At 45.1% G+C, this 12069-nt stretch overlaps 2 protein-coding genes across 5 annotated transcripts in view; both read right to left on the bottom strand.

The window, feature by feature from the left end:
• LOC147187665 (kelch-like protein 29) overlaps positions 1-655 on the bottom strand; it is a 115359-nt gene extending 114704 nt beyond the window's left edge. For all 4 annotated transcript variants that reach the window (XR_015097600.1, XM_086099976.1, XM_086099975.1 and 1 more), the window contains exon 1: positions 413-655. The gene's annotated coding sequence lies outside the window, so the exon portion shown is untranslated. The remainder of the gene's footprint in view (positions 1-412) is intronic.
• A 2546-nt stretch (positions 656-3201) lies between these two features.
• Positions 3202-10954, bottom strand: LOC147187664 (tribbles homolog 2-like). Its single transcript, XM_086100914.1, has 3 exons — positions 9306-10954; positions 7081-7373; positions 3202-5471 (listed from the first exon to the last, which is right to left on the bottom strand). Exons 1-3 carry the CDS (start codon positions 9573-9575, stop codon positions 5024-5026), a joined length of 1011 nt encoding a protein of 336 aa, XP_085957040.1. The 5' UTR covers positions 9576-10954; the 3' UTR covers positions 3202-5023.
• Positions 10955-12069: the final 1115 nt, after the last annotated feature.

Here is a 12069-nt window from a genome sequence, read left to right as displayed (position 1 = left end):
TGGCGTTAATATGATGCAAAGCGGGCCACTAAACGCATTCATTTAACAGCACAAAAATGAGTATTATTGGAGGTACAATGAGGTGTCTGATCCATGCTTGCATCAGCATAGCTAAATCAATGCAACCTGAACACTGTGTGCTTGGGAAATAACAATAAATCCCTATTATAGCTAATCATGACTTTATGTAGATTCATTCAAATGCAATTAAATATGCTGTCATTGCAATTTACACAAGTCCCGTTAATGAGTGCTTTGTCCAGCTGCATGCACATCATGACCAACAACAAAAATAAACATAATAATAATGCACAAGTTGTGTGCGCCTGCGCACAAGGTTTAAAACCATTCATTGATGCCATGACAAGTGGCCGACACAAGAGCACCGAAAGGCGGACGCGGCGTGGCTTACCTTCCGGGGACGCTCGTTGCTCCGGTGGTGCTTGGTTCCTCGCCCCGACCGACTAATAGCCACCAGCTGCAGCTTTGCTTCGTTCCTCCCTCCGTGCTCCCTTCCAACGCGGTCCTTATCCGGCAAAGAGGACGGGGCGCTGGTGCATTGTTGTCCAAGTCGGTTCGGAGGAGGGCCGCGCAAAGGTGAGCGCGTTCGTCCGTGTTGCGGGTCACCGTAGACGAGACACACCGTGACGCAAGGGCACTGATGAAGACTGGAGGATGACAAGTGGGCTTTGCGTTCACTACACTCTGAATCAGGCCCCTCCCCTTTTCGTGCATGCGTGGTCCGGCCACACATCGGTAAGACAGCGCCTCCTGCCGCACACTCGATGGAAGCCCAGGAGTGATTCTGGTCAACCCGATTTCATTTTAGATCCAATGGCTGTACTGTCCAGACGGGACAGAGAATGTTTAAAAAGGCTTGGTCCTATCTACAAAGGACTATAAATATCACACTTGACTGCAAGTAAATGAAGGCAGAGACACGCCAAAAAAGGCAACTCCAGTAAAATGCTCCACACGTCCTATCCTGCAGGAAAATGTTACATTCTAGCTGATAGTCGGCCTTCTTATCAGCGTTCCATTTATTTTTCCTCATTTCTCTGCAGCCGTGTGTTTAATTGGCTGGCAGAGGACCCCATTATTCTCATTAGCAATTAGCATAAGCAAAAAGGGCTCTCATATTGCTGAGGAGTGTGCAGTATGTCTTGTCAGGAAATTCCGGGTCATTTTTTGGGGGAGGTGACCAGGTTGGAAAAAAAAGTTTGGTCACAATTAGGAGATGATTCCAAACATATCTTGATACATGGAGTGCGATACAATTGAACAAATGTTCATTTGAATGCGGAACGATTTCATTCAGTTTGATTCTTTTTGATGAAACTCATTTTGTCAAAGTACTTCCTGCTTATGACTCCTTATGTATTATAGGCAGGACAGATTAACTAAGTGGGGGTCTTATGGAAGTGAAATTACACACATACACACACACACACAAAAAACAAAACATTTATGCTGTCAGACAGTATGTCTGCGTTGATCCATTATCTCTGTCTGGAAATGAAACAGCATTGATTCACTCTGACCCCGCCGCCGCCACTGAGCTTTTCTTTTCTTTTCTTTTTTTGAAGGTTAATTGCTTGCTATAATGCTTGTTTTTTTCCTCTGAGGAAAGTAAGTCTATTCATGCATAAAAACACAGCCGCGGATTTCCAGTGAAAGACTGAAGTCACAGTCGAGACAAGTCCATGTTTTGAAGACCGTGTCGGAGCACTTGGTCTTGGCCCGTTTTAATTCGTAATCACATTCACAGGGGCTATCAAAATAGCGGTTGCTTGGCTTTTGTTTCACAGATTCTGATTTAAAGAGCTTTTGAGGAACTTTTGCATCGAGATTTTAGTTATTTGGTTAAGTGTCTGACAAAAGACAAAAAATCATTTAAAATTGAGTAGATTTTTTTTTGAGCAATTGTTTCTTTTCATCAGAATTTTGGTCTGATTCCTTATTTATTTATTTGACAACACCTTTTGGAGTGATTTTTTTTGGTTTCAATATTGGGGGGACAATTTTGGGTGAATTTTTTTTGGGGGGGGGGGTCAACATTTTTGGAACATTTTGGACTTTTTTTGGGGATGAATTTTAATACAATTTTGTTTGCAAGCCTTCAAAATGTGGCTTGTAGGCCAGAATGCCGACTACATCAGATCACATGACGTGACTTGTATGAGGCCCTCGGGAGTTTGCGTTGTGCAATTAGACGTGCAGTAAACCCATCAAACAATGTCACATGTCGCCTGCGGTCATATAAACAAACATATACAGTATATACTACATATCACAAAAGTTGATGTCCACACAAGAGCAGCTGATAGAGGGACAACGCCAACGTGACACTTTATTGCCACGTTAAGTCCTTGACAAACGAGCAGCATAAAAAGGAGCTTGTGGAGCAGCACAAAACCTAACGTATCCAATAAAGCTCTGAGATAAGAAAAGTGCATCCGTTTAGAGCAGTTTCTTGAAACCATTTTAACGTTGCCTTTGCCATTACATATCTAATTCGCGATAGTAATTCATTTCATTTGGTTAATGGGCGTTACTGTTTTCTAAAATATGTAACAGGATGTAAAAAAATGCTTCTGTTAGATTTTAGTATGACTTGACCGTGAATTTCCAAGGCAAAATTGTACATTAATACGCCTTTTGGCCACACGGTAGAGCTAAAGTAATTGTGGTCTAATGGATAAACATGCACTGTAGCTCCAAAATAATTTTTTTTTTTTTAAATGAAAGTATTACTGTATAATAAGAGAAGATGTCATTTTGATTTGACTATAAATCTACTTTAAAGTTCTATCTGGATCCAAATGATTTTAGTTTGTGCAACCACGTGACAAAATGTAATGGGGGGAAATTCAACATACAAAAAAACCCCAGTTTTTGTCAGTGTGGGTCACTATGATTTGAATGATAAAATTAAAAGTAACCGAATAAAAATAATTAAGAATGATAAGATTTATATAGCGATTTTGATTCAACACATTTATACACATACTGTACATAAATGCATGAATAGATACATATATACATCACCGATATGTATATGTGCACAAATACACATGTATTTCAGTTTTATGAAAATACATATGCAAATATGAATTCATTGTGATTCTGCTTCATCTGTTCATCCTGATCTTGTGTTTCCATTAAATACAAGCTTGGATAAAATTACAGCATGACACCAAATCGCAGTTCACAATTTTATTGACGTAATAATAAATTTGGACAAAACACCAGAATCTCGCCAGAAATGGTTTTAAACGATATCATCTGAACATCTGAGGCAGATATCCCACCATGCACCACAAAAACAAAAATGCCTTCCCTGGTACCCCTTTCTCACTAGTACCAAATCAGCACCAATTTAAATCAAAAAGGAAGCTCCATCTACAAGGGAAAAAGAAAAAAAAAAGTTTTTTTTTAAAATTTTACTAGCGGGGAGGAGAACTTTTGTGGAGGTGGCCATCCAGGCTCGACCAGACCCCGCCCTTGCAAATTCAAGGAACATTGAGAATAAACCACTTGCAGATCTCTGCTGCGCATGTGTGGGAGTCCAGGTAGGGGGAAGAAAAAAAAAAAAAAAGGAAAAGTTGGGAGCTAAAGTACCCTTACCCATAATGCACAGCGCGACCCGGAGTTCTGCAAGTGCTTTCCGATCGAAGAGGGGGAGTGGCGGTGGGAATAGTAGCCCATAAGGTGGATTGCGAGCATGAGACAACGTCCTGTGTCAAAAGAAAAACTCAAACCCTGCAATGTAGTACTTTTAAATATATAGATTTATACTTCTTGATATATATATACTGTATATATATATACACATACATATATATGTATGTACACATATATTCATGTATAGCTGTTTAATTTGAATAAACGCCGCACTCTCGTTTTCCCAAAAACTTTAAATACAAAATTTTAAACGGTAGCCACACGTTAAGTGCACACCGCCACGAAATAGTTGGCATTTATTTGTAACAGAAGACTATTCCACGGGTTGCAAAATTCCAGACATTTTCAAAGTTAGATTTCATGGGAATTTAGGGGAATACGGTGAAGCCCCAACGCGTGTTCAGGGTGTGGTCATGTATGCCAATTTATGTTTGATTGGTTGGGGGGAACCCTGTTTTTGTGCTCAGCCCCAAGCAGTAACTGTATTAGTACTTGGAAATAAATCTGTTGACATTATTTTGCATGGACGTCTGATGATTACAAAACAAAATCGTAAACCTCATCGCATAAACGGCAATTCAAAAAAAGAGTTGGTGAACCAACCTTCAGGGATTGTTTTGACCTTGATGACTGAAACCCTGTAAAACAAACAAAACATGTGGCGGGTAAATTCCTTATTCATCCATTTTCTAATGCACTTATCCTCGCGGGGGTGACGGACGTGCTTGGAGCCTACCCCAGCTGTCTTCGGGCAGAAGGCGGGGGACACCCTGAACGGGTTGCCAGCCAGTCACAAGGCACACATACAAAAACAATCATTCACACTCGCAGTCACACTGACGGATGATTTAGAGTGCACTGTTCACCTGTCAGTTATTCCCCAAAATTCACATGATACACCACAAAAGATGTCCAACTTTGAAAATTCCCAACCCCTAAAGTTCTAAATTTAAAATGGTGGGACACGCATCAAGTGGACGCTACAGCGGAATGCGGGAAAAACATTCCGAGACTGAAAGCAGAGGAGCAACGATGAAAATCTTTTTTTGTTTTGTTTCAATCCCAGTAATGATGAAGAATCCAATCGCTGGTCTGTCCCTTCATGCTTGCCGTAGTGTCAGAAATCGAGCACCATATCAAACCAAAAGGAATAATTACAAAAAAATGTTTCTTGAACAGCACATGATGCTACATTATTATTTGTGGGTCAGCTTCCAATGTTTATCATGCCAGGCTTGGAGAGTTTTTTTTCTTTCTGTGAAAATGCTGGGGGTGGGGGGGTGGAAAGCAACAACATGGCTAAACGACAGCTGTAGTCTGTTTGTGCTTGGGCGTGTGCTCAACTGAATAAGTGCTCCTCTTCCATGGTCACCTCCGGTACCATCTGTTCCGGCTCCCCTCGCCCTCCCGGGGAAGCAGCGGCGGCGAACCAGGGGTGCTGGAGGATCTCGCGTGAGGTGAGGCGCTCGGTGGGCTCGCGGCGCAAAATAGCGCGGATCAGGCACTTGGCCTTTGGCGTGAGCGTGTCGGGTACGCTGAAGTGGCCGCGGCGGATCTTGCTGAAGAGCGAGCCGGGCTCCACGTCGTGGAAGGGGTAGCGGCCCACCAGGATGGTGTAGAGCATGACGCCCAGGCTCCACACATCGGCCGCCTTACCCGAGTAGCTGCCGCCCGCGGTGAGGATCTCGGGGCTGACGTAGGCCGGGCAGCCGTGTTTGTCGGACAGCGAGTCGTCGCTGCCCGCCAGCATGTACGTGTCCTCCAGGCTCTCCAGCTTCAGGGAACTCCTTCGTGGCGCACCGGAGCACAACAACAACATGTGAGGACAATGATCGGGGGAACGCCGCCATTTTCCCCATCGTTTTGCTGTAATATCGGAGGGGGTCTTTAGCACGCACACAAACAACGAACTGACGTTCTCCCCATTGGGAAAAAAAGGAAAGACATTTCAAAAGTGGCGACAAAAATACATTGGAGGGTTGAGGAACTGAATTGCCTCCAATTAACTTTTTTTCTCCTTCCCAGCAAGCATAGGAGGGAGGGAGGGAGCAAGACAATCGAGACAAGGCCAACACGGATGCCTTTTTTGCTCTGATTAATGTGCATTATTCCCGCCCCAAAAGAAAAATGGTGCCAGCAGGTACTAGTAAACCCCTAGGACAACATGAGTAGCTCACCGGTCTGTTCTAAAAAATAGCTCACCAGTGATGGGAAACTGATTTACTTAGAATTAAAACTGATTATTTTGATCCGAACTGAATAATCCTCAACTAGGTTTCTGATGCGGTGATTTTGTAGGATCTTAACTCTGCTCTGTAAAAATTGTCAAAATAGGGCAACAAAAGAAATAAATGTATGCCGTTTACGTGACCTCCGTGCGAAAGGGCCTGTTAATTAAAGCGGCACAAGCGGGGTAATTAGGCTTGACGGAAAGTTATTTTGAAGACAAGAGGAAGCGAGGCGGGTAATTCCTCAGGATTAATGCTGAGCGCTCGTTTAGATAAAAAAAAAAAAGACAAACGTGTCGGTGCAACGAGGGGATTTTATTTTGTATAAAGTGGCCTGAAATAAGAGTAGTTGAATGTCTGCGCCCCAACCACACACACACACACACACACACACACACACACACACACGCACGCACGCACGCACGCACGCACGCACGCACGCACGCACGCACGCACGCAAAAATGACAGAACAGCTCGTGTTTGCTCTGTAAAGCGCACTGGAAGGAGACTGAGCATACCCTGGAGTGCTGTTAAGTAACAAAAGCTTTTAAACCAGATGAAGAGCGTGCGGTCCCTCTTAAATGTTGTGCGGAAAGAAAATGCTCTCCAAAAAAAGTCAAATTGAAGGTCCAATTTTCTCATCACTTATGCCCGATCACAGTGAAGTAATACGCCATTTCGAAAGCGGGAGACTCGCAATGTTTATCGTCGCCATTGTGCCTTGTAAGATTTTTTCTTAAACGCCCAAATGGAGGTGGGCGCCTTCGAAATGCACACCCGTGATGCTGTAGCGGGACATTTTTGAATGATTCAAGGCGAACACGGGAGAATCCTTTTTAACTTGATTGTGTGGCGAAGCAACGGTGGCACTGCGCTTCACCACTTAGCCACACGGGGGCGCCATTCGTACAGTTTGTTGCCAAATTGAGCTACGGTAGGATGAAATGGATGCACAGATTTACTATTTGATCTGTAATTTCAATTATTATATGACCTTAATTATGATTGAACTAGCAACAGACGCATTTATCTCCCAGTCTGCTGACTAACCTTAATCATTTGCCATGTGATTTGTAAGTGATTAGGAACCGATGCAACACAAACATACAGTACCTTAGACACAATCGTGAATTGGTCCATATGTTGAGTTTTGGCCAGACCACTCACCTGTCCTCGTTCTTGAAAACAAACTTCCTCAGTTTGAGGTCTCGCAGCACCAGGCCGCTGTCGTGGCAGTGCGCCACGGCCGAGGCGATCTGGTAGAAGAGGCGGGCGGCCTCGTCCTCGCGCAGCTTCTTGCAGGTGCGCACAAATGAGTGCATGTCGCCATGGCTGCGCTCGAAGAAGGCGTAGGCCCGGGTCTCGCCCAGCAGGACCTCCAGGACCTGGTTGATGTGCTGGTGGTGGCCCAGGGCGAAGTAGGCCGCCAGAGAGTCCTGGTACCGGCCCACGTCCAACACCTGAGACAGAGGGAAACAAAGTGATGGATGATGATGTTGGGAAGCCATTTTAGTCAACCTGCAAAGATGGCGTTACACAACTTGTGAAATTTTATTTTCTGTTTCCAGGGGATTGTTTACTATTCAGCATCAGGCAAATCCAGGAGTGGTGACATGAAAATATTGGTTTCCTTGGGTGCTATTTCTCACCCATTCGGTTGTGTAATCAATGTTGGCTTGCGGTTCTGCGCAGCCATCATTCATCTTTACAACACCGGCCACGTTATAGCTACGGGAGGTGCATTCAGGGATATCTAGTAAATAAAATTGAACATGGTCTTTTATTTCTTTCTGTTCAGTATTATCAAACAGATGACCAGGGGGAGTTACAGTTTGTATTGAAATGCTTCAGTTGAATGATACGACCACGCGGTTGTAAATGATTCCAAAGTCGACCAAATTCAATTTCCACCACCACAAATTTGGGGGTTTGGCATTTTAGAGCAATGACGTAGAAGTGAGGGGAGGAACTTCATTTAATGAGGCAAAAAAAAATTTTTTTTTTTTTAAACGTGTGGCATCTATCAGCAATCACAACGCCCAATGAAATGGGATTTGGTATATTGATGAGGAATAAAAGTGTGTCATATTAGCGATGCACTGCATCCCCATGTTGCAGTGCCCCTTGAGTTGCCGTGGCAACCCCACTCCTCACACTCCTCTTCCTCCGATTGACTCGCTTCCCGCGCTTGCAGCAGAAAAGAACTCCCCACAGCGCCTCATCTTAAAAACCTCCTTGAGACGGCTGAGCTGGCGGGAGGGATCAATGACGGGATTGATCAGCCAATGATAGGGTGCCTTGGCATTTTGGGGGCAAACGTTCAACGGGTGGGCAATTCAAGTGTGCTTATTATGACATAAAAAAGCAATTTCATGCCTCATGGATTTACAGTGAAAACACAGTATTAGGCACGCAGAAATGACACTTACTTTGATAGTCTCCCTGTCAGAGCCGAAATAACCCATTTTAAGTGGCTCTATTATGCTTGATGGGTTTTTAAAAAAAAGACAGCTCTAACTCATCAAGATGAAGAATATTGGCACCGAAGATTGGTCTTTCCCTAATTTATACTTTGAAATAAATATACAAATTGACACATGGTTGGCAATGGGAAAATAAGCTTTGTGCCTTCTTGACAAAGTCAGTGCTCTTCCTGGCCATCTGAGGGCACTACAGACCATAAATTATTTGAAAAAATGATTACTGATTTTTTTATTTATTCAACTTTTATGACGCGCATCGTTATCAACAACGCAGCATTACTTGTGTCTTTTTTTTAAACGACACCGCCAGTGAGGTGTCAAGTTGCAGCCTATCGGGTGCTATGAGAATGTTGGTATCCAGTGCACAATAATAATAATAATAATAATGCATCAGATTTATACGGCGCCTTTCTGGACACTAGACACTCAAAGCGCTCACAACGGATACATTATTCATGCATTCGCACATTCATACTCTGCTGGCGGTAAATTTCATAAACCTCAGCTGCCCTGGGGCCGCCTGACGGAAGTGTGGCTGCTCGTCAAAGGAACAGCTCGCCGGTATGACGGAATGTACCGGTGCAAAGCATAACTACAATAACACTGTGCAGTACATTTAAACGACTGCATCAGAAATGAGGAATTCCCTTTCAGTGGCACATTTTACATGCAAATCTTGTGTTGGATTGAAGCGGCGGGTGCGCGCTCGCGCGCGTCCGTGCGTGCTTCCTGCACCATAATGAACGTTACGTCATGCGATCCCATTCACTTTTTCCATGAGCCTCCTCTCTGGGTATTTGAAATGCGAGCCAAGTAGTGCAGAGCGCTCGCTTGTGGATCAATGCAAATGAAATGTAAATATTTGTGCACTTGGGCAAATGTGTATGCACTTGATGTGTGTGGGCCCACCTTGCAGACTAGCTCCTCGCCGCTGTGCAGGTGAGCAGCCCTGAAGACGTGGTCCCCCTCCAGGGGCTCCAGCAGGAGGTAGTCCCCGATGCGGGAGATACAGTGCGAGGCGTCTGGGGTTTCCGGGGGACTGGGCGAGCCGAGGTTGGGGCTGAAGCTCTGGTGCGACTCGGCACTCCTCAGGCAAGATAGATCTTCGAAGTCGTGCGATTTGTGCCGCGATCTGCCATGACGTGAAATGTTAATAGGACGTGACCTCTGTATGTTCATGGGGGAATGTTGGTGTAATAGCTCCACCGGGATCGGCGACGACGACTGCTTCAGTCCGCTTTGGGGTCTTCCTCGGTCGGGATAGCGCTCGTTTGGTTTGCAGGGTTAATTGAATTAAAAAGCAACTTGGAGGATAAGAGGCAAAATCAGAGCAGACTCCACTCGCCTTTGTTTTACCATTCACCTGAAAACGTCCCAAATGCACGGAGAACGTTTTCCAAACCACTTAACGGCCCTTATTATGTTGCGTTAAAGCGTTCAAAAATGCATTAAACTGTAAAAAAAAGAAAAAAGAAAAAAAGAATCAGTTTTAATGCACTGAACGCGAGCTATAAAGCATCTGCTCGTGTGTTAGCTTATTTACCGGTGTATTAAAAAACATTTATAAAATCGTTTCGTAAAATAGAAACAATAGATCTGAACGAATGCTCGTGAAAGCAGTACAAAAAAATAATAAGTAGACAAAGTAAACTTGCTCCCAGTCGATATCGAAAAACGGTGATTAGCAGGTGTAGCTAACTAGTTAGCCTTCGTGTTAACAAGTACCAGGTCGGCCCTTGTTCCATAGAATCCACGCGAGGGGGTCGTCACGGAGAACCCCCCGTGCACACGAGTTGGGGGTGGGGGGTAAAGTGGACGTGGTGGTGGGTTGTTTTGTGAGGAGAAGCAGACGTCCTCTCTCTCCTTCTCTCTCGCTTCCAGGTGGAAGGAGGGTGTCGCTTGTCGTGCGGGAGGAATGAAGGAAAGAAAGGACGGGGCCGGCTGATTTTCCCGGGCCTATCCCTTGATTTAGCAGGGCATCCTCTCTCCCGTGACGCCGCGGTGCCTCTTCCCTGGGCTGGCTAGGAGGGGAGGAGAGATAGTGGGATATCCTGCCTGGTTCCTTCAGTGCAGAGTAAAGCTGCACAGTGAACACTGACTCTAACGTCACGTACTGCAAGCGAGAAGCCTCCTGCCCCGCCTTCCTTACGTCACTGCCACTCCGGGTTCCTATTGGCTCACACCGCCCTCCTTCTTTCCAGGATTATGCAAATGACGAGCGCTCACGTGACACGTGGAATTTGAATGCATCGCGTGCTGGCAAATTAGATTGGGGAGAGGATGGAGGAGGAATGGGGAGACGCTACAGTAATGTGCAGCATTCCAAATGTGTTTCCTCTCGGAACGATGAGAGGGGTGCCGGAGGGTTGGGGAGTGGTGCTTCCCTCTTTCAGGGAAGAAGAACAGAGGCAGGATTCATCAACCGAATCGAAGCAGTCCACGTTCAAATCGATCCATCCTTTCATCGTCTCACACCCCACATACTGAAAACTGCATCGAATCGTCTTTTGTGGGAAGATGCACAGATCTGATGGGAATGAATTATTATTGTACTGTTATACTGTAAAACATAACATACACATGAAACCGTCTCCCTTCTTGCTCTGTGACAGACTCTTTTGGGTTTTTTTTTTTTTTTTGTCCAAACTGGTATGAAAACTTCCAATGCACAAGACAAATCCCTAAAGACAAGCCTCCTTTCGTTTGTGAGGCAGATGTGGTAACCACTCATGAATCCTAATTGACAATCCCTTCTACACACTTGAGAAAAGCCCGCTGGGAATCGTCATCATCGGCTTTCCAGACAACCCCCTCGCCGCCCGCCCACCCACTCCACCAGACTGCTATCTTATGACTGACGTGTCCTAGAAGACTGGCAGAGGTCAACTGCCAGAGGATGGCTAAGCTTCCTCACATCCTCACAGTGGCGTTACTCACCCTAAACGAGCTGTCGGGCCTCCAGGGGCCGGAGCTCAGCGTCATCGTCGCAGTGGTGTGCAATCTAGCTCAAGAATGTGGCAGAAGGCCCCCGGCATTCCTAAAAACTCACAGATTTTGTGTACCCTGGCGAAAATATATGTCAATATATTTGATCACAGATCGACACAAAATTGTGTGAGTCTATCAAAACAGGACGCACGAAAAAGTCTCAAGGGGCCATGACCTAATATGAACAGGAGGTCGGCTATTTTGGTTTGAAGTACCAGTAGCCATCTTGAATTGAATTCCAGGCCTCGTATTTTGACAGCAGATGGATTAGTGTACTAGTTGCTGGCAGAAAACGATTATCAAACATTTATTGAGTAGCAGAATGTGACCCCTTAAACTGACCGAATGCCCCCATCCGTGATGTGCTTTGACGCTGACACTGCCTTTCCCACATCAGCAAGATCCTCTCAGACATCTGCAGCACTTGAAACATGAAATCCGAGGGTATGGTTCTGTTGCTATTATGTCTCCGCACAAGGCGGAAGGTCAGTTTGAAAAAAAGAAAACCCTTGTCGTGGCGTTCAGCGGCTTGCAAGATAAGCGACGGCGAAATGACAATCACGCTGTCCTCAGTTGGCCTCTCATAAAAAGCTCTCACAGTCACATTCATTCACGCTGCTGCCATGGCAACCTTTCTCCATCCCCCGAGAAATATTATACAGCACCACAACATAAACGCACACAC

Source organism: Hippocampus guttulatus, chromosome 20, assembly GCF_054856545.1.
Source record: "Hippocampus guttulatus isolate MCC_2025c chromosome 20, RoL_Hgut_1.0, whole genome shotgun sequence".
NCBI classification, from domain to species: Eukaryota; Metazoa; Chordata; class Actinopteri; order Syngnathiformes; family Syngnathidae; genus Hippocampus; species Hippocampus guttulatus.
Note: the sequence above shows the minus strand (reverse complement) of the source record. Positions and strands in the feature narration are given on the sequence as shown.